We start from the raw sequence: 23,737 nt of genomic DNA on the forward strand, positions 1-23,737 counted from the left end.
TGCCAGGCGGCCTGGTTCCTAACAGGCCGTGGACCAATAGCCGTCTGCAGCCCGGGGGGGTTGGGGACCTCTGGCTTAAACAACAAATATTTATTTCTCACAGTTCTGGATTCTGGGAGGCCTGTGATCAAGGTGTTGGCAGATTCAGTGTCTGGTGAGGAATCTCTTCCTACTTTGTAGATGGATGCCTTCTTGCTGTATCTTCACATGTTGAAGAGAGAGAGATATCAGTCTCTTCTTTAAGGGCACTAATCACATTTATCAGGGCTCCACTCTCATGACCTCATTACCTCCCAAAGGCCCTACCTCCAAATACCATCCCCCTTGGGGATTAAGGCTTCAACATATGAATTTTAGCAGGGACATATTCAGTCCATAGCAGTACTGGGGCTAACAAAGTTAAAGGATTTGGTAATTAAGCAGAGTAGGGCTCTAGTATCATCAGCTTCACAGATGGGGCCAGTATAGAGTATCTGAATACATTTGCATTTACAGGAAATCAGTCTGATGGTAAAGTGGTAGCCAATCATTTGTATAGATTCATAATTCATATAAGATTAGTAATAAATTCATAGATTTAAGTCAATAAATATGAACTATACTTAGTTTAAGAAAACTATTATGAATCTATACATACATGAATTCTTCATAGTTCAAGAGAAAGAGTAACTCTGAATAGTAGTCTTATGATATTTTTTCCTTCCTCCTAGATTTAAACAGTCAAGATAAATCAAGCTGGGTAATCATGGCAGAAGGTGGATTCGATCCCTGTGAATGTGTTTGCTCTCATGAACATGCGATGAGAAGGCTGATCAATCTGGTGAGATGAACAGGACAGTCCTATTCAGAACTGAACTGTACCACTCTGTCTTGTTTTTGGGAGCATGTTGTTTATTGGAAGATTTTCATCTGATGGGCACTAAAAATTATTTCATAATTGAAATTCCACAGTGGTTTAAGTCATAATGGTTAAAATGCTTGCCAGCAGTTCTTTTATTAGATATAAAAACAGATTGCTGTCTTTATTTATGGTAGATTTTTGTTGGCGAAATTCACCATCATGGGTGGGAAACACACATGTGTAGAGACTTTTCTGTTCTGTATTTTTTTTTTTTGGCCACACCATGTGGCATGTGGGATCTTAGTTCCCTGACCGGGGATCGAACCGACGCTCCCTGCATTGAAGCGCGGAGTCTTAACCACTGGACCGCCAGGGAAGTCCTCTGTTCTGTATTAATGCATATAATTTTTGGCTATACGGAGCTTGTTTACCTGATAAACTGCTATGAAGTCACACTTCCTCTTATGATATAGTTCAAATCCTACTCCAACAAATGGCATGACCATAAAAATCTCTATATAGTTTATTTCCAGATCCAAATCAATTACTTGACAGAGGCAGATTTCTGAACAACAGGCTTTGAGTGTAGTGAGATTTCAACTGTAGGTTTTTAGAGACTTTTAAAGCTTAAATACAGGTCTGTTTATGTACTATACTTTATACTTTTTATATACAAAGGAAAAATTTGACCATTATTAACAATAAAGTACAATTGACCCTTGAACAGCGTAGGTTTGAACTCTGAGGGTCCACTTACATATGGATTTTTTTTCAATAGTAAATACTGCAGTACTACACCATCCACAGTTGGTTGAATCCAAGGATGTAGAACTGCATATTTGGAGGAATTGCGTATACTGAGGGCTGACTATAAGTTACATGTGGATTTTCAACTGTATGGCGGGTTAGCGTCCCTAACCCCTTCGTTGTTCAAGGGTCAACTGTATATTATTATTATGTTATACATTATAACAACATTTTGCTGTTTTAAAATACTCTTGTACCGGGGTATATTATTATAGGCCAGTTAATAAAGGCAGGTACAAACATTTGCTGGAATACTTGAATAAGCAAGTTTTCTGCTCACTCATTGTCTATGTACAGTGATCAGAAGTGCATTGATTGTGAATGATGTTCCTTTGAGAATTAGCATATACTAGGACTTATGATCCTTAAGAGTGCCTTAGAGGGATAGAAATAAACTAAGAACTTATAAATTAAATCAGACTCTTGTGAGTATAGAAATAAAATGGCAATGTCATATCTCTGATAATTGATGTAAAAATAGATTAATCTGAGAAGAGTTTAAAAAATATTTTCTCCTGTTTATTTATGAAGTTTGAGCTGATAGTTTTTAATGTCTTAATTCAATCAAACATAAGGCAAATTTTTTTCAAATTACTCTGATATTAGGAACAAAAAATAGACTTGTAATTTAATTGTGGTAAAATTTCCCAGGAGATTAGTTTTTAATAAGGGCTACTACCTCTTTTTATTTCCTAGTATAGTATTTTTTATTTTTAACATGCTTTGTTCTATTAGCTCTGCTGCTTTTTAAGAGATGACTAAAACTAAGCCCTACTTTTTTAGGGTTCCCTGTACACTTAACTTTAGTAGATTGTCAAGGAAGCCATGTTTAGCTTTTTTTTTTTTTTTAATGGGCACATTAATTCATGCTTGATGGCGTTACTTATAGCATTCTTGGTTTGAAATACTTCCTAATTATGTGAAAATAGATTTTAGATTTTTACCGATCTTTTAAAAGTCCACATTTTTTAGTGTATGATGGATATTTTCACACAATGTAAATTACTGATGGATGACCCTCTTATGTATAACACGCTGATAGCAGTATTGAAGATTCCAGAGGGAGGAGAAACTCATTTGATTCATTAAGTAAACTTGCTGGCAAGGTTTGATAGATGTTTGTTTGAATTGAACTGTGCTTTTTAATTTTTATTTCATGTGTATTTCTTCTTCTTTTATTTAAATTCAGAATCAAGCAGCATTTTTGGATCATATCTACATTGTTGATATTTAAGTGCTTTCTAAACATTTTTCCTAAGAAGTATTGTTAGAAATATGGTCTCTAAATTCAGAAATTCAAAGATTTATGAATAATACTATTTATTGTAACATTATTTACAGTAATAAAAAGTTATAAGCAACCTTAATGTTGACTAGTAGGACAGTGGTTATATCATGGAAATTCATATGGTAAAATCTTGTTTAAAATAGTTGTCTTTGAAAAATATTTAAAAACAAGGGAGATGTGTGTGTTATATGAAATGAAAAAAAAAAGATGTACAAATGGCGTTTAGTAGATCTTGCTTTGTGTACACATACACATACACCCACACACCCACTCATTTCATATACATGTGTGCATAGGAAGAAAGACTAGAAGAGAATACACCGAAATGTTAAAAGTGGTTATCTCTGGATTCTGTAATATGGGCTGAGACTTCTCTTTTATACTTTCTTGTATTTTCTGTGATAATAAATCTTATAATCAGAAAAAGGTTATCTAGCAAAAACTATCAATATTTTCATTTAAACGTCATTGTATTCTTTTGTAATATATCAATACTAGACTTTTCTACCTCTCATGCATCCATTATCTTCTACTCATACTTTATAGGACCTTTTTTCCCCAGTGTCTGTTATCTTATTACCCTGTGGAACTCTAACTCTACAGCCTATATTTAATTTAATTTTATTTATTTATTTATTTATTTATTTATATAAATTATTTATTTTATTTATTTATTTTTGGCTGCATTGGGTCTTTGTTGCTGTGCGCAGGCTTTCTCTAGTCGCAGTGAGCGGGGGCTACTCTTCGTTGCGGTGCGCGGGCTTCTCATTATGGTGGCTTCTCTAGTTGTGGAGCACGGGCTCTAGGTGCACAGGCTTCAGTAGTTGTAGCACGCAGGCTCAGTAGTTGTGGCTCACGGGCTCTAGAGCACAGGCTCAGTAGTTGCGGCACACGGGCTTAGTTGCTCCGCGGCATGTGGGATCTTCCTGGACCAGGGCTTGAACCTGTGTCCCCTGCATTGGCAGGTGGATTCTTAACCACTGCACCAGCAGGGAAGCCCCAGCCTATGTTTTAAAAGCAATTTATCTGAGGGTATATTTTTTCTATATTAGTTATAACTACTAGAATTTAGATGTCTGCATGCTTAGGAAGCTCATAGATACAATAATACTGTGTTATAGTATGATAACAGTGCAGAGATTTAGTCTCATTGTTTTAAAAATGGACATCTAATTCATCTTTGTAATAGCGTACCATCTCATTAATTTCACGTTCTAATTTGGGATTTTTATTATTTTTGACCTTATGTAATAAAATTGGATTTTCTTGTGTATGATGGATATTTTCACACAATATCAGTTACTGATGGATGATCCCCTTATGTATAACATGCTGATAGCAGTATTGAAGATTCCAGAGGGAAGAGAAACTCATTTGGGGAAACTTGAGGATTTTAATGATTTTTTTATGGTTAGCTCATTAGTTGTATGTTGGGTTGTAGTTTTTGTTTTGCCTATTCTGTGAAAATAGATGGGCTTTGCCAAGGGATATATTCAGCTTAGAAGCAGTTAAGATTTTACCGTTAGTTCCTTTCCATTTTAATAAAGTTCTATTCATTCACAATTTAAAACTAATTTATTTTCCTGATTTAGTAATGATTTCAGTTAAGGTTCTTCATTGTAAGTAATAGAAGTTTTAGATGATTTAAGCAGAAAAGGACATATTAAAAAAATATTATGTGGCTCACATTGGATAACCTGGCATGGAAAATGAATAGGATCAAAGGGAATGTAAATGCCAAAATGAGCCCATGCTCCAAAATAGCCCAGCCAAAAAGCTGCTGCTCCTGAATTCCAGACTTTTGTGTATCCAACTGTTGATGCAACATCTCCATTTGGACAAATAGTAGACATTTTGTACTTGATGTGTGCATAACTGAACTTTTCTTGCCCCCAACCTTATACTTCTGTCTTCTCTCTTTTTTTTTTTTTTCTTTTTCTTTTGGCCACGCCATGAGGCTTAGTTCCCTGACCAGGGATTGAACCCGGGCCACAGCAGTGAAAGCACCGAGTCCTAATCACTGGACCGCCAGGGAATTCCCTGTCTTCTCTATTCACTCCATTATTCTGGTTGCTCAGGCAACAGCTTTTGTGTCATCTTTTACTCTGTTCTTTCAACCCCATGGCTAATGCAGAACCAAATCCCTTTGGCTCAACCTTAAAAATATATATCCAGAATCCAGCCATTTCTCACACCTCCAGTGAAACACCCTGGTCTAACTTGCCATCATCTCTTGCCTAGATTATTGAAATTAGCCTCCTTGTTGGTCTCTTTGCTTCTACCCTCTTGCCGTCTCCATTTTCTTCAACTTTAGTCTCACTACAGGAGTTGAAATGATCTATTTCCGATAAGTCAGGTAATGTTCCTCCTTTCCTCAAAATTCTGCAGTAGTTCCCCATGACACTCATAGTGAAAAGAAACAAAATTTATGTGGCACTGTGTAATCTGTCCCCCTTCACTCCACTGGTTCCCGTTTGCTCACTTTGTTCTACCGTTTCTGGCTGCCTTGCCATTCCTGAAAATACAGGTCACATACAAAGGATCAAGTGTCTAAATGACTTTTAGACTTTTCAACAGCAAAATTGGAAGGCATTAGCACAGTGACTTTAAATTCTGAAGGGAAATTATTACCAATCCATCATTCTATATCCAACCAACTATCAAATAGGAGGAGAGTCTTCAAAAATTTTACCTCATGTACCTTTTCTTAGCTGGTTACTAGAGGATGAACTGTTTTTCACCAAGATGTAGGCATAAACCAAGAATGAAGAGATTTCGAGTGTAGAAAGCAGGAGATCCAACATATGAGAGAGGCAAAAGTAATTTCCAGAGTGATGGTGAATGGAGATCCCAGGATAATGGTGAAGGGACATTCCAGGGTTATAGCTACCTGCATGCTTTCTTGATAAGGGAAGCTGTTTGTATACCCTAACTGCTCACCCAGCCTAGTCCTTCATTAATAAATATGAACAGAAAAACAAGCAAAGAGTTGAAGAAAATAAAAGGACTACAATGTGGTCGCAGGTACAGCTACATTAGAAGACAAGATGAAATAGTTAGATCCTTCTAATATGAAAAGTCATTATGAATGTATAGCTATAAATGCAGACCCATACAAGTATGTTATGCTGGCCTTAAGTACCACCAGCAACATGATTTTTTGAAATGGTAAAGTTTCAAAGTCACCAGATTCTTGGTAGAGTCATAAACAAAACTAAGTATAGTCTTCCCTTGATTTAAATGTGAAAGTCCAGTTAAATTCCTCGATAATTCTGTGTCGAGTATAACCATCCAAAAAATACTTTGTGTTTTTCTTTGAAATGGACTTAGATTATATTATAGGCTCAAGTTTTTCACTTAGTGAATGTGTGGCAGGACCTCTGAAAGTTAGGGGGGATGCAAGCCAGTCACAACAACCAAAGAACTGCCTCTCAGATATCCGGATGCCCTAGTACTGACACATTTGAGAACTTTGAATAGGGGGGAGAATTAGTGTTTATTTAAAAAAAAAAAGAAAACGGAAAAAGGAAACCCAAGTAAGCTGAAGGCAGGCAGGAAGAAACAAGAGAAGCATAGTTAATAGAAAGCAATAAAGTAAAATGTTATGTGTGAGTGGATTATACTTATTAATAGAGACAGGTTGGAGTTTTTAAATGCTGTTGTTTATCAAGGGAGACAGACACTGAAAACAAAATCTCATAGATAAGTGATGAAAGGAGCGGGGGTGTAGGGGAAGCTGTCCCAAAAGAATGTGATACTCTTAATCTCAGACAAAATTAATTCAAAGCCAAAACAGTTGAACACAGGAATAATACTGACAAAAGAGAGAATCCATCACGTCTGGGACAAGCTGTTTATGTCCCAAACAACAGAGAATGCAAAAACAATTAGAAATAAAAGAAGAAACATATTTTAGAAGTATCTGAGAAATGTTAGTGAAAGCCATAGAGATGCCTTTGCAGGTTAAGGTTAGAGTATGAGAGTATGTGTAGGTCAGGATAATGTTTGTAAATGCATAGAAGAGGTTCCAAGGAATATATCTCAGATTCATAACGATGGTTATATTGGGGAGAGTTTGATGGGAATGTAGGCACTATTTTAAACCCACAGAAATCCTCTGATGTTGATCATCCTTTTTCAAATGAGGACCCTGAGGTTTTCCCAAGTATTGGAACCGACCAGAGAGTGGCAGAGGCACATTCGAGCTTGGCATTAGCTCCAGGCCCTGTGCTGTTTCTTCGGTACGATGATCTGCTCTGCTTCCTGTCGGTTTCCTTCAGGTACCTTAAAAAAACACACTATATTTGCAGTCAAGGAGGCGGTAGAGGAATAGGAGAAAACTGTGAAAGAGAGACTCTTCACTGTATTTTTACCTTTTAAAACTATGAGAGTACATTACCTATTCAAATATTAACTTAAAAATAAAACTTTGTAAGCATCTTCAGAGGTATTATAAGCAGGACAGTTCTATAGAAAAACTAGTAATCACAGACTTTTTCCACTGAAGAATAAAATTTTTGAATGCACTGTTAATGTGATTTGCAAAGAAAATATATTCTACCATGTTTAGCTTTTTAATAATTTTAATAAGACTGTATTCTCATCTTACCTTTGTTGATTTCTGAATTGGTACAATTTTTTCTCATGTTAAAAATATATATAAAAATAGAAAAAACTTGTATGTCTTCTAAGGCTAAATGGACATAAACAGCAATTCAAACACTTTACTATTGCCTCACCAGTTCCATGTACGTTTTGATTATTTAACTGCTAAGCTGTACCAGTACAAAGAATATAAATCTGATTTTCATGCATTTTATTATATTGGGTTGACCAAAAAGTGCCTTTGGTTTTTAAGTAAAAATAAGAGACACGTTTTTCATTTTCACCAAGAACTTTATTGAACAATGTATTCACCCTTTTGTTCCACTACCTTCTGTCATTTTTCAGGCAACTTCATACTTCCATCTTCCCAAAACTTTTTTTAAAAAATAGATTTATTTATTTATTTATTTATTTATTTATTTTTGGCTGCGTTGGGTCTTCATTGCTGTGCGCAGGCTTTCTCTAGTTACAGCGAGTGGGGGTTACTCTTCATTGCAGTGCACAGGCTTCTCATTGCGGTGGCTTCTCCTGTTGCGGAGCACGGGCTCTAGGCGTGTGGGTTTCAGTCGCTGTGGCGCTTGGGCTCAGTAGTTGTGGCTCACAGGCTTAGTTGCTCTGTGGCATGTGGAATCTTCCTGGACCAGGGCTCGAACCCACGTCCCCTGCATTGGCAGGCGGATTCTTAACTACTGCGCCACCAGGGAAGTCCTTCCCAAAACTTGTTATCTTTTTGAGCAAAGAACTGTTCCAGGCGCCTTTTACGGTCTTCCAGGGAATGGAAATTTTTTTCTATTAAGAGAATTTTGTAAAGACTGAAATAAATGGAAATTCGAAAGTTCAATGTCTGGTGAATACGGCAGATTAATCAGAACTTCCCAGCCAAGCTGTAACAATTTTTGCCTGGTCATCAAAGAAACATGTGGTCTTGTGTTATCCTGATAGAATATTATGTATTTTCTGTTGACTAATTCTGGATGCTTTTCATCAAGTGCTGCTTTCAGTTGGTCTAATTTGGAGCAGTAGTTGTTGGAATTAATTGTTTGGTTTTCCGGAAGGAGCTTATAATAGAGGACTCCCTTGCAATCCCACCATATACACAATCCAACCTTCTTTGGATGATAACCGACCTTTGGTGTGGTTGGTGGTGGTTCATTTCACTTGCCCCACCATCTCTTCCATTTCACATTATTGTACGTTATCCACTTTTCCTCACCCGTCACAATTTGTTTTAAAAACAGAACGTTTTCATTACATTCCAAATGCAAAAATATGGTGAAGAAGGTTTTTTTCTGCTTGATTTATGTGGAACCCAAACATCAAAGCGATTAACATAACCAAGCTGGTGCAGATGATTTTCAGTGCTTGATTTGGATATTTTGAGTATGTTGGCTATCTCCCGCGTGGTATAACGTTGATTGTTCTCAATTAATGTCTCGATTTGATCGCTATCAACTTCAACTGGTCTACCCGACTGTGGAGCATCGTCCAGTGAGAAATCTCCAGCACGAAAAACTTCACAAACCACTTTTGACATGTTTGATCAGTCATAGCACCTTCTCCATACACTGCACAAAATCTTTTTTTGCATTTCAGTCGTTTTTACCTTTCTTGAAATAATAAAGCATAATATGCCAAAAATGTTGCTTTTTTTCTTCCATCTTCAATATTAAAATGGCTACACAGAAGTTCACCAGTTTTGATAAGTCTTTTTTTAAATGCACGCTGATATGAGAGCTGTCACATACAATCTAAAAAAATTGTTTCGAATGAAGTTAAAGACAACTAAGTGCTACTAGAGCCACCTTAACGGAAAAGAACGAACGAACTTTTTGGCCAACCCAATATAGCTGCAATGTGGACTTTTAAAGCAAATGACTGTATCACTGTATTCTTACAGGAGTGTTTTAAATGATACGTTATAAACAGTGTTTCAGTTAAGGTTGGTAGGACTGCAGTACAAAGAATGCCCATTTTGGGGTGCTCATGACAAGTAAAGCTTTACTTATTCTATTGGCGTGTTTCCTTCCTATGATCTAATTACACCCTTGGGTTACACAGGTATTAGACTGTTTTAATGTAGTTGTATTTTGCCAGGTAAGTGTTTTGCCAGGATTTGTTTGCCAGGTTCTGTTTGTCTTAGGAATGTTCAGAAACATTAAAAAATGGAGGCATTATCTGACATTACAGGCATTTTTCTATCCTAATCTAATACTCTAATTAGAACTTTAATGTTTTACTCATTAAATACTGGCTAAGTAGACTTAAAGAGGTGGATAAGAATATAGAGTGAGTCCCTTTCAATTAAAATCAGATATCTTTATCATGTTACATACAGTTCTGTGTTTCATTACTTGTTAACATGGGAATATGCCTATTGATAAATATGGGTTTTTATTGATGTAGTAGTAGAATACTACTGGATATGTAGAAAGATGCCAACACAAAATCATAGTCTAATTATAAATCATTCTTTTAAGTTGTAGGTTTTTTGGTGTGTGTCTCCTCTGAGGTTAGTTTTGTTTTTAAGGAGGTATTTCCTTATAACTGATATATCTAGTTGTTTGGGTTTTTTAAAAATAACTTATATTTCCTTACAATCATAAAGATGGCCTGGCGAGAGACTTTTTCAGTTCCCCATTTGCAGAATTATTCTGTTTCTATCCTCTTCTGCTCTCTTGCCACCTCCTTCTCCTGTTCTCCTTGACTGGCTGTCTCTTGGTATACAGTTTCTTCTATTAATGATAGGCGTTCCAGAAAGAGAACAGATGGATTTAGAAATGTGAATTTAGGTTATGCTTTGTGTTTTTCCTCCTTTCTGTTGTAACCTAAGGTTTGGAATGCAGATAATCCCCCTTTTGTTTGTTTGTTGAGCTCTGTATTTCAGCTCTAATCTAAACTGAGTAACTGAAACTTCTGCATCTCTTAATTTACTTACATTTGTTTCCGTATTAAAGTACTGTAAGCATGTGATCTGGGAGATCATTGGTCAGATTCCCCTTACAAGCCTGAAGGCCTTGTAAATTGTGACTCATGTCCACTGTACTTAAATAAGTCACGTTGAGTAAGACCTATCATTGGCCTTTTCCTGGAAGATGTATGCCTGAAAAGTTTCTTGAGAAACTTCTCTACCCAGCAAATATATCTACTGCTAGTATCTTTTCCTATTAATTTATATTTTTGTAAAATGTTTTTTAATATGAATAATATACTAATGTTCTTTCACAAAATCAATACATTAAAAGTAAGACCAAACTTCTTACTCGCTTCTCTATATCTGGCATGTTCCTACTTCCCTAGATGAATTTGATATGCACCTTCCCGGATCTTTCTCACAAATAAACATTTAGATACTATGGTATATATATTTTATCCCCAATTTAATATTATTTAGCAAGTCCAAGGAACAAAGGAGAGGGACATTATTTTATAGAGAAAAAGGAGTAAGTTGGGAGGGGTTGTTTTGAACAAAAGCCCATTGGAGAAAAGTGAGAGCTCAGGGTGATGATGGCTTCTCATTGGCTGAGTTGCTGGGGTAGTCAGTTTCTTGTAGGAGATGCAGTGTACATTTTTTCCTGTTGGGGCCTGTGATTGATGATCTTCTGTTGAGGTCTGTAATTGGCAATTCTTCTTGTAATTGACGTCAGGTTGTACTGTGTGAGGGGACCCCCTTCTGGCCTCCTTCACAGAAGTGAGGTTATGTTTTATTTAAAAGATAAAATAGCTAGTGCATGTCCTCGTGGCACAAAATTCAAGCAGTACTAAGTGTAGAAATGGACAAGTAAAAATCTCCCTATGTTCCCCAGCCTCTCATTGCCACTTTACTGATTTTAAGCTATTTACAGTTTCTCTTATATTCCCGTTATTATGGCTGTATAACAAATTACCCTAAAACTCTGGCATAAGTAAAACCTTTTAATTAACAAACTGTGTGTCTGGAGTTCATACAGAGCACAGTGGAGACGGCTTGTCTGCTGCATAATGTCTGGGTTCTTAGCTGGACGACTGAGAGGCTGGGAGCAGGAAGAGCATCTGGAGGCTTGCTCACTCACTGTCTGGCAGTTGATGCTGGCTGGTGGCTGAAACCCTACCTAGTACTGTCAGCCAGAACACCTACATACGGCCTTTTCATGTGGCTGCTTGGCTTCCTCACAGCACAGTGGCTTGGTTCCAAGGGCAAGCATCCATCCCACGAGAGGATGGGGGAGGGAAAGAACCATGCAGCCTGGATACTTTTTATAACCTAGCCTAAGAAGTCACATACAACACTTCTACTATACTTCTGGTTGTAGCAGTCCTGAGCCTGCTCAGCTTCAAGAGGAGGGGGAATAGACTTCACCTCTTTTTTAATTGAGGTATAACTGACAAATAACATTAGTTTCAGGTGTGCGACTTGTATATATTAGGAAATGATTGTCGCAGTAAGTCTAGTTAACACTTGTTACCATACACGGTTACAATTTTTTTTCTTGTGATGAGAACTATTAAGATCTACTCTCTTAGCAACTTTCAAATATGCAATATGGTATTACCAACTATAGTCACTATGCTGTACATTACATCCCCATAACTTAAACTATTTTGTAACTGGAAGTTTGTACGTTTTGACCCCCTTCACCTATTTCACTCACCTCCCAACCCCCCCCCACCTCTGGCAACCGCCAATCTGTTCTCTATATCTTTGAGCTTGATCTTTTGTTGTTGTTTTAAATTCCTCATATAAGTGAGATCATATGGTATTTGTCTTTCTCTGACTTATTTCACTTAGCATAATTCCCTCAAGGTCCATCCATGTCGTCGCAAAAGGCAAGATTTTGTTCCTTTTTAAGGCTGAATAATAATTCTATTATATTGATATACATATATGATGGATATATGTGAGGTGATACCTCATTGTGGTTTTGATTTGCATTTCCCTGATGATTAGTGATATTGAGCATCTCTTCATGTACCTGTTGGCCAACTTTATGTCTTTTTTTGGGAAAATGTCAATTGAGATCCTCTGCCTATTTCTTAATCAGATTGTTTGTTTATTTGGCTATTGAATTTTATGAGTTCTTTATATATTTTGGATATTTAACCCCTTATCTGATATATGATGTGCAAATATCTCCTCCCATTCAATAAGTTGCCTTTTCATTTTGATGATGGTTTCCTTTGCTATGCAACAGCTTTTTAGTTTGATGTAGTCTCACTTATTTGTTTTAGCATTTGTTTCCTTTGCTTTTGGAGTCAGATCCAAAAACTTATCACCAAGACTGATGTCAGGGAGCTTACCACCTATGTTTTCTTCTGGGATTTTTATGGTTTCAGGTGTTACATTCAGGTCTTTAATATATTTTGAGTTAATTTTTAAAAAACCACTTTTGAGTTAGGAGACTCCACCTCTTGATGGGGAGTGGCAAGATTCTGGAAGAGCGTGTGTGGTTAGAAATACTGCTATGACCGTTTTTAGAAAATACAGTCTGCTATATATCTCTTTCTAGAAATTTGTTTTCACATAGGTTACAGATCTTGTATCCTTATATGGTGAAGAGAGGGCAAGAAAGCATTCTGGGGTCTCTTTTATGAGAACACTAATCCCACTCATGTGGGCTCCACCCTCGTAACCTAATCATCTCTGAAAGGCCCCACCTCCTAATACCATCACATTGGGGATTAGGATTTCAAAATATGAATTTTGAGGAGACTCAAACATTCAGTCCGTAACAGCAAATCAGAGTCAGCCTCATTTTCAAGTATCATGGTATTGGAATTTTGTCTTTCCTTTTAATATACTTGTAATATGTGAATATCTAAATTACGGACACTTGAAATAATGTAGAAATACAGAGCAAAATGTCAGAGTCCCCCTTCCTCTTGTCCCCCACTCACGTATCCCATTTCATGACATTTATTGCTCTCTTGGCCAGAGGTTGCATTGAGTTTGTGGACAGTCATGTATCTATATCTATATCTTTATATATAATCAAAATAGACTGTACCAGCATATAAGTTGTGTTGTTGTCTTATCAGTGGCCATAAATTACGTGATGACTTTTGGTTCAATAAATTAATTAAACTAAAATTTAGAAGGTATTTTTGTAGGATTTGGGAAAATATATGCATATCATTTGGGCAACCTATTAGTGTTAGACATTCAAAAACTATTTTCAAAATACTCAGACTTGCCTTTAACCTGATTATTTGAAGTCTTTAGGCTTAAATGTACATGGATTATTGTGGTCCTTCCAAGTTATTGAATATTTTTGTTAATATTGTAGGAAAATATGTAGAGATGCTACTTAGTCATTAAGAACTAAATGTGATCAAACAACCCAATCGAAAAATGGGCAGAAGACCTAAATAGACATTTCTCCAAAGAAGACACACAGATGGCCAAAAGGCACATGAAAAGATGCTCAACATTGCTAATTATTAGAGAAATGCAAATCAAAACTACAATGAGGTACCACCGCACACCGGTCAGAATGGCCATCATTAAAAAGCCTTCAGGAAATTCCCTGGTGGTTCAGTGTTTGAGACTCCGAGCTTTCACAGAGGGCCTGGGTTCGATCCCAGGTTGGGGAACTAAGATCCCACAAGCCACGTGGCATGGCCAAATAAATAAATAAATAAGAAGAAAAAATAAAAAGCCTTCAAATAACAAATGCTGGGGGAGGGGTTGGAGAAAAGGGAACTCTCCTACACTGTTGGTAGGAATGTAAATTGGTGCAGCCACTATGGAAAACACACAGTATGGAGGTTCCTCATAAAAACTAAAAATAGAGTTGCCATATGATCCTACAATCCCACTCCTGGGCATATATCCAGACAAAACTATAATTGGAAAAGATACATGCACCCCGGTGTTCATTGCAGCACTGTTTACAATAGCCAAGACATGGAAACAACCTAAATGTCCATCGACAGATGAATGGATGAAGAAGATGTGGTACATATATACAATGAAATACTATCCAACCATAAAAAGAATGAAATATTGCCATTTGCAGCAACATGGATGGATCTAGAGATTATCATACTAAGTGAAGTAAGTCAGAAAGAGGATACCATGTGATACCACTTATATGTGGAATCTAAAATATGACACAAATGAACTTACCTACGAAACAGAAACAGGCTCACAGGCATAGAGAACAGACCTGTGGTTGCCAAGGGGGAGGAAGGGATAGGGGAAGAAAGGATTGGGAGTTTGGGATTAGCAGATGCAAACTATTGTGTATTGAATGGATAAACAACAAGGTCCTACTGTATAGCACAGGGAACTATATTCAATATCCTGTGATAAACCATAATGGAAAAGAATGTGGAAAAGAATGTATATATATATGTATAACTGAATCACTTTGCTGTACAGTAGAAATTAACACAACATTGTAAATCAGCTATACTTCAGTAACATAAATTTAAAAAAAAAAGAACTAAATGTGATCAGATATAGTTAGGTTTTAGCTGTCTCCCAGTTGAAACACTGGGCTTCCTCAGTGGTGTGATTATGCAGGAATAATTGAATTGAATGTACTTTGTATTTTGTCATTTCTTTAAAATTCCCCTCCTGTAATTTGGCAATGTATATCAAAACTTAAAGTGTACAATACCTTCATTATATCAACTCTACTCCATATTCTAAAGAGATTTATCAAGTGTGTAAGAATGTATTTATACGAACATTCACCACAACATTGTTTTTCATATACAAATTTGGAAATGATGCAATTTAATGGAATGCTGTGCAGTATTAAAAATTAGGGGGAGCTGGGTTTTGGCAGTCTAAGGTTATTTCAGGCTAACCTGTTACTGTGAGCTGTGTGAGGTCTGGTCAGAGGACATTGACCAACTGTTTAACCCCTGATTTGAAAGTACTTTTTTGTTGTTGGTTTTGGAATTTCACTTTTTGAAAAAATAGTAGTGATAAATATGAGTATGCTTATTTGTACAAACAGGCAGCCCTTTCCTGCATATTGCTATAATCCAAAAGCATTCTGTGGGCCATGACCTGAGTTTTTATATACATTTTATATTTAATTTTATATAATATTTAATTATGTCATTTAATCCTCACAATGACATTAAGGTTGATAACAGATTGTATTTATCTCTTCTATAGTTTGAAACTCTGCTTAAGAAAGTAACAGACACAGAATTTGAAACCAGATACCACTGACTTTAAAGCTTCCCTTTTGAACCACTGTTCTGTACCACACTGTTTACCAGTCCACAGGTAGACCCGGTGCATGGGAAAGAAGAGCACCTCCAATATACATGAGGTTCTTGAGCAGACATAGAAAAACAGCAAATAAGTTCTTGTTTAGGTACTGTCTTAATTTGCTCGGGCTGCTCTGGAAAAATTCCACAGACTGGGCAGCTTAGACAACAAATAATTATTTTGCACAGTTCTGGAGGCACTGGGAAGTCCAAGATCAAGATGCTGCCAGATTTGCCAGGGTGATTTGGCTCTTTTCTTGGTTTTCAGACAGCCACCTTGCTGTACCCTCACATGGCACAGAGAGAATGACAGCTCTGGTCTCACCCTCTTCCTATATGGGCACTAATTCCATCATGGTGGCTCCACTCTCATGACCTCATCTAAACCTAATCACCTCCCAAAGGCCCCCACCCCCAAATTCCATCACTTTGGGGATTAGGGCTTCAACATATGAATTTGGAGTGGTGGGGGAAATGTGAACATCCATAGCAGGTACCTTTTGATAACTCCAAAGAGAGACTTTCTGTTTTTTGTAATTTTCTTCAAAGAATTTCTCCAAGGTAAGATTCCTCATAGAAGTTCCATTTATCTGCTTTTTGTCATTAGAATCTTCTTTTTGATCTATGTTTTTTCCATCAGCCTCTGACAGCCACGGTTCTATGTGAGGCTTCCTGGATATCCTAAGAGACTATTTTAGGTTCTACATTTTCCCTAACAGGAAATCTCTGTGCCAAGACTCTTGTATTTAAATCTCTGTTTTCTGCCTTTTTCCCCAAGGAAGAAAAACATTTCTTCTACTCATAACTATGTTGTCTCTTTGATTTTGAAGCTAACTCATCTAAGGAACTTTACATGGCCTTCCTGGCTAGGTGTGGAAGTTCCCAGATCTTCCCTGGGATCCTGGGATCAGTGTTAGCATGAAGGTTTACCTAGGCAGCAACCATTGGCTGTAGATAGTCCACATGTGGTTCCCGCCACTCCACTGTAATACGGAAAATACTTGACGTTTATGGCTCCTTCCTGTAGATACTGCCATGCCTGTTTCCTTCATTTATTATCCTTGGTTTTCTTTTTTTTTAATTGAAGTATAGTTAATTTACAGTGTAGTGTTAATTTCTGCTGTATAGCCGAGTGATTCAGTTGTATATATATATACATATATATACATATATATATATATATATATATATATATATATATACACACACACACATTCTTTTTCATGTTCTTTTCCATTATGGTTGATTACAGGATTTTGAATATAGTTTTGAAAATAGTAGGACCTTGTTTATTGGTTTTCTTTTGGTTATGTTTGCTTTCATAAATGGTTTCCTTTTGGAGTAGCCAAAATCAGCATCAGTAGTCCCACTGTATTCTTCAAATAAGTCAAGAGAAAACTGAGATGCACTGTAAGTTAGGTCTCTGTGTTTAAAGAGTTCCATCAAAAGATTCTCTCGTTTTACTAAATGTGTTTTTTTAATTCTTTAAAGACTATAATTTACCCATCATAAGTGTTTGAATCTGACATACTGAATATATATTCCAACATGCTGGTTTGGGAAAAACACTAAGTCCTGGACTAGAAATGTGGTCATGATACTTTGGCACCTCATTATTCAGAGCCTGCAGCATCATCTGCTTGTGAACATGTAGAGTGTAGCCAGGAACCCATAGGAGATCAGCCAGAAGAGCAGGATCCAACTCCAGCTCTTAGTGGAATGTCCCAAAGATTCACTGCAGCTTGGGCTAGAGCTGGAGTGCTTCAGTCAGCCAGGCTCCCAGTGAATAATTTCTTCTCATTCTTGGTCTTGTGTGTGTGTGCGTATGCATGTGTGTGTATGCATGTGTGAAGGCACTTTTTAAAAATTTTTAAAGCTGAAAGGGCTTCTGCCTGCATGGCATGAGTTATAATTTGACCTGCTCAAAGTCATAATTTGACCTCCCACTCTGTGGTTCCCCTTACCTAGAAAAAATCATTTATGAACCAACACAGCTACCACATAAAGCTGACATCATTTCTATATTTACCAATTGTATGTGAATGAATTAGTTTTCTAGAAACTTGTATAGCAGGACAAATTGTACATTACCGTTTTTTATCATAGTCCCAAAGGGAAGCCTACTCCTTCTGGTGACACCTAAAGGAAAAGAGATCTCTTTTAGTGCTGAAAGAAAACATTGGCTGTGTTAATCTTAGAGGCTATTAGGTAATTACATCTATGGTCATTTTCACTTTACTCTGAATTTGCTTCAGTTCAGTTTTATATCAGTTGTATATCAACTCACTGGAGTATTCTGTAACCATTCAAAATTGTGGTTGGTTACACAATGTTTCATGCTAATGATATGTTAACTAAAATTATGATACAAAATTTTGTATGTTGTAAAGTCGAAGGGAATTGAGATTAAAAATTTAGACTCTGGGGCTTCCCTGGTGGCGCAGTGGTTGAGAATCTGCCTGCCAATGCAGGGGACACGGGTTCGAGCCCTGGTTTGGGACGATCCCACATGCCACAGAGCAACTAGGCCCGTGAGCCACAACTACTGAGCCTGCGCGTCTGGAGCCTGTGCTCCGCAACAAGAAAAGCCGCGATAGTGAGAGGCCCGCGCACCGTGATGAAGAGTGGTCCCCACTTGCCGCAACTAGAGAAAACCCTCGCACAGAAACAAAGACCCAACACAGCCAAAAATAAATAAGTAAATAAATTAATTAATTAAAAAAAAAAATTTAAGACTCTCGAGTTAGTACTGGATATGTTAGCCAACCTCTCCCAAACACGTTTCTTCATCCATAAAATAGGCTATAGCACCTGCCTCCTGCCATTGAATGTGAGGATTAAATAACTTAAAGTTCTTAGTATAGTCCCTACCACATAAAAGTTCCCAGTAAATATTTGTTATTATAATGATTGTAATTATATGAAAGTGTGCGTATTTTAATGCTAGAAAACATAATAATGATAATTGTACTGTCAGTGAATTAATCCACATTAATTTCTAAGTATTCTGTAATGTTATTTTTATTACAATGTAATATAAATAATAAATTATTTAAATTATAATTTAAAGTAATATAATTTATAAATTTATCATTAAAATATATTTGTATTTAGATGTATTTCTAATGTGATAATAAGAAGGTACCCCTATTCCACATTGATAAAACATATAGGTATCTGTTATATGTCTTAGAATTGGAGGCAGTCAGACTAATGCCATTAACAGAAAAGTGTGCTGATTTGTGCATATCTAGAGAGCATTTGGTTCTGAGGTTGACTAAATACAGCAGCTAAGTAATACTGCTTACATGCCCCAGCCACAGTGGCCTTGTGGTTCCTCAACACCAGCTCGCAGGCACCTTTTCATCTAGGGGCCTTTCCTAGTTGTTTACTCTGCCTGGAATTCCTGAATGCTCATCTCCTTGATCTTTTACTGCTATTATTGTGTAGATAGTCCCTTAAGTGTTACTGCCTCTGTCTGCCTAATTTAAAGTGGCTACTGGACTGCCACTGTATGCCATCCTACTTTCATTCTCTGTGTGGCTCTCTAACATTTTTATAATATACTTGTTAATTGTCTGATTTCCCCCACAAGACTGTATGATCCATAAGACTAGAAACTTTGTCCTTTTCACACCATATCCTCAGTACCTGGAACTGTACTTGGCATGTAGTAGGCATTCAGTAAACATATTTTTTTTTTTATGGAAACATTTTGAATGAATAAATAAATGATTGTTGCATTATAACTAGACATAATTAATGAGCACCTCACATTTCTAAATGAACATTTTTATATAGCTACACAAAAATACTTGTTTTTCCTTGTATTTCATGGGTATTTCCTAGGTGTCTTTAGCTGGTTGTCATTATCCGTAGTGTTGAGTAATTTAAGGGCCAGATAGTAAATATTTTAGGCTTGGAGTCTCTATGGCAACTACTAAACTCAGCTGTTGTAGTGAAAGCAGCCATAGACAATATGTAAACAAATGGATGTGGCTATGTTTCAGTAAAACTATTTATAAAAATAGGCCTCCAGCCTACAGGTTTTAGTTTGGTGACCCTGGCTATAGACTACAAACCCACTGCAAGGGTGTGGGGTGAAACCCAGACCTGCCAGAGTCGCAGGGAGGTCAAAGACGAACACAGTGAGCATCTTATCTGGTAGACCCACATTGAAAAAGGAGGATGAGACTGATGGAAGCATGAAGAAGAAGCCTAGAGCTGGTGGTGTGCCCCTCCTTGGAAGTAGATTTGTGAGGAAATGGATATATAAAGACTTGGAGGCTTTTCACATGGAAATCATGTCATTTGTAGATATCATTGAGCTACAGACAGCCAGCAAGTCAGACCTGAAGACAAAGGCATCAGTTCAAGTAGAGGTATAGCCAAAAGCCAGGGCTGGCACTTGAGTTACATAATGTACAATGAACTGATAATTCATTGGTCATTTCGATCACAGCTGTAGATTTTGGGATATGCTATGTGATTGCTAAATACTAAACCCAAGAAAGTTATTTTTACTCCTTATTTGATATCTTAAGTAATTAGATAGTACTTGTTCAATCCAAGGACCTAATAGATCTCTTTTTGTTTTACATTCGCTACAATGCTACTTAGAGGTGGAGGAGTAATGGGAAAAGATATATATGCTTATAAAAATGTAAGGACATCTCTGGAGAGATTCACAAAAAAACCTGAGTGCTGTGGAGGCTGAAAGACAGAAGAGAGCAAGAGATTTACCTTGCATAGAGCATCCTTTTGTACTTTTGAGTTTTGTACTGTGTATACGTATTACTTATTGGGAAAAAATTAGTAAAACTTAAAGTATATGTAAAGTAGGAAGTTCATTAGGTCTGATTTGTGACCCAAGGGTCTAGTAATCTTTTTTTCAATTTCTTTAGAATGTGTAATTTTTTACAATATTATTAGCTGTAGTCACCATGCTGTACATTACATTCTTATAACTTATTCATTTTTTAACTGGAAATTTGTACCTTTTGACCCCCCTTCACCCATTTTGCCCACCCTCCTCCCCCTGCCTCAGGCTACCACCAATCTCTTCTCTATATCCATGAGATCTTTGTTTTTAGATTCCACATATAAGTGGATCATACAGTATTAATCTTTTTCTGTCCGACTTGTTTCACTTAGCATAATGCCCTTGGGGTCCATCCATGTTGTCGCAGATGGCAAGATTTCATTCTTTTTTATGGCTGAATAATGCTCCTCTCTGTGTGTGTGTGTGTTTGTGTGTGTGTTTATCCGTTCATCCATCAGTGGACACTTAGGTTATTTCCATGTCTTGGCTATTGTAAATAATGCTACAGAAAACATGGGGCTGCATTTATCTTTTCGAATTAGTGTTTTTGTTTTCTTCGGGTAAATACCCAGAAGTGGAATTGCTGGATCATATGGTAACGCTATTTTTAATCTTTTGAGGAAGCTCCATACTGTATTCCATAGTGGCTGCGACCAATTTATATTCCCACCAACAGTGCACAAAGGTTCCCTTTTTCCCACGTCCTTACCAACACTTGTTATTTATTGTCTTTTTGATGATAGCTGTAGAATGCATAAATTTTTAAAGAGGTTTTGGATTGATTCTTTTCATATTTAGGAAGGTTTAAGGTACCCAGCATATTTTTACATTAATTAAGATCTGTTTTCCCATTCTAACTCAAATAGAACTACTTTGGGGACTTCCCTGGTAGTCCAGTGGCCAAGATTCCACGCTTCCAATGCAGGGGGCCCGGGTTCAATCCCTGGTCAGGGAACTGGATCCCACGTGCCGCAACTAAGAGTTTGCATGCCGCAACTATAGACCCCGCGTGCCACAACTAAGACCTGGCGCAGCCAAATAAATAAATAAATATTTAAAAAACAAAAACCAAAAAACAAATAGAACACTTTTAGTGGTATACACCAAAGCAAGCCTGATCATCTTAGCGAACAACTTACAAGATGATTTGTTCTGTTAATTCCAATAATTGTTTTAGATGAGGTCATAATTTGTTTGGCACAGTAATAATAATAGCTAACGTTTCTTCTTTCTTGGGTTGTTACGACATTTCATATGCACTGTGTATTTTAATTCTCACTTGTACTCAGATATAGGTAATATCATCCCCATTTTACCAGATGAGGAAACTAAAGCTTAGAGGTGTTAAAGAATTGACCCAAGGTCTTGAAACTCTAGAAAGTTGCAGAGCCTGACTTTAAATCAAGATCTGCCTTTTTGCAGAGCCCATGCTTAACCAGCTAAGCACGACTGCTCTGTAGTTGCTTCCCCAAACAATTGCAGGTTATGCATTAACTGCTTTAATGGAGAGGGGGTGTCATTATAAAGTAATGAGGCTGAACTGAAAAGTTGCATGTTTATTCAGTTTACTGTTTATCATCTCTTTTAAGATTTATGAGATTATCATTTCTAAACATCCTAAAAGCCCTCAGCATAGGGTGAACATTCATAAAAGGATGATACATGTTTATTGACAGATGGGTTTTTACTTTTCACTTATCTTTTTAAAATTCATAATCATATGGTTCCAAAATTAAATGATATGTAAAGATAGACATTGAAAACTTCATATCCCGTCTCATCAGAGCCTACTCCATTCCTCCATCCCACCCCCAACTCCTGTGGTATCATTTTTATTAGTTTCTTCCTTGTCTAACCACTGTTTATGCAGATGTAAGCAAAAAGGAAAAAAAAAAAATTCCTTCCTTTCAAAGGTGCATTTTCTACAAAGAGAACCTATTTTTTCTATTAGAAGCAGAGGCTTCTAATTTTCAGGAAGAAAAAAACCTTATTAACGAAGTTTACTCTTTTTCTAGTAGCTCTCCTCTACAGTTAAGTGCTTTTCCTTTGGGAAGTCTAATAACATACGGCAGCAGGAGTTTCTGTCACAGGTGACTTTTTATTTTTTTTCCTGAATTTTAAATTTTATTTATTTATTTTTTATACAGCAGGTTCTTATTAGTTATCTGTTTTATACATATTAGTGTATATATGTCAATCCCAATCTCCCAATTCATCCCACCACCACCCCCATCCACAGGTGACTTTTAAAAATTCCTAATTTAAATAGGTGAATTGCACTAGATCACAGTATATTTGAATATTATGTTGAGGAGAAAAAAATCCCCCCGAACTGAACAGCCCCTCAATATATTCTATGTTTTTATCTGATTTTGAAGGTATGATATATACTGTAGTAGCATTCATTAAAAAACAAAACATGATCTTTCTAATAAATAGTATCCATTTTTGGTTAAGTCCAGTGGCTAACTTTCCTTTCTTCTTATTCATTGTAGTTGAGGCAGTCCCAGTCCTACTGCACAGACACAGAATGTCTTCAGGAATGTAAGTAATGATGGGACAGGAGGAGGCTTGGCATTGGGGGCAGAATTAGAGACCAGAATAAGACTGAATTTTTGCCAGAAATTATTCTTACAGTTTACCCTTTAAGGAAATGGTTCTTAGTAATGTATTTCCTACTTAAATATTTAATATTTTAACTTAAAAAATTGTGTTTTTTGGTCCTGCCACAAAAACAAAACCTGTTCATTGAATAAAATTATAAAATCACAGATAAGAAAAAAAAGAAAAGGAAAAACTTCCAGAATAATAAAAGATGACCACTGTTAACAAGTTGGTGTAAACCCTTCCAAGACCCTTTTTTGGGCAAATACAGGTGGAACAGGGCACTTCTGGCTCGTTGAACTGAACACCGAGGCTGCTAGCACAAACCCCTCACTTTGAGAATTTGTGAGTGAAAGAAGGGGAGACCATTTTTTCCCAAGGTTTGGAAGCTTTGGGAGACATTGGAGTCATTCCTCTGGCTCTGACATTAGCATTCTCAAGACGGTAAGGGCAGTAGGGAGGTTTTTTCATGGCTTTATGGGCAGTGGTGATGGTAGAGTGAGAATCAGTGCAGGAAGATGGATCCCGCATGGTGAATGTAGCTGACAGACTTATAATATGAGGA

At 36.8% G+C, this 23,737-nt stretch overlaps 1 protein-coding gene across 1 annotated transcript in view; it reads left to right on the plus strand.

Annotated features, from left to right (window-relative positions):
* Positions 1 to 23,737, plus strand: part of SMIM14 (small integral membrane protein 14) — a 63,082-nt gene that overhangs the window by 24,789 nt on the left and 14,556 nt on the right. The window contains exons 2-3 of the mRNA XM_082390815.1: positions 711 to 820; positions 23,064 to 23,112. Of these exons, the coding sequence (XP_082246941.1) occupies positions 746 to 820; positions 23,064 to 23,112 (124 nt within the window). The 5' untranslated portion in view covers positions 711 to 745. The remainder of the gene's footprint in view (positions 1 to 710; positions 821 to 23,063; positions 23,113 to 23,737) is intronic.

The sequence above is a fragment of the Balaenoptera borealis genome (genome assembly GCF_965194805.1).
Source record: "Balaenoptera borealis genome assembly, chromosome: 4".
NCBI lineage: Eukaryota > Metazoa > Chordata > Mammalia > Artiodactyla > Balaenopteridae > Balaenoptera > Balaenoptera borealis.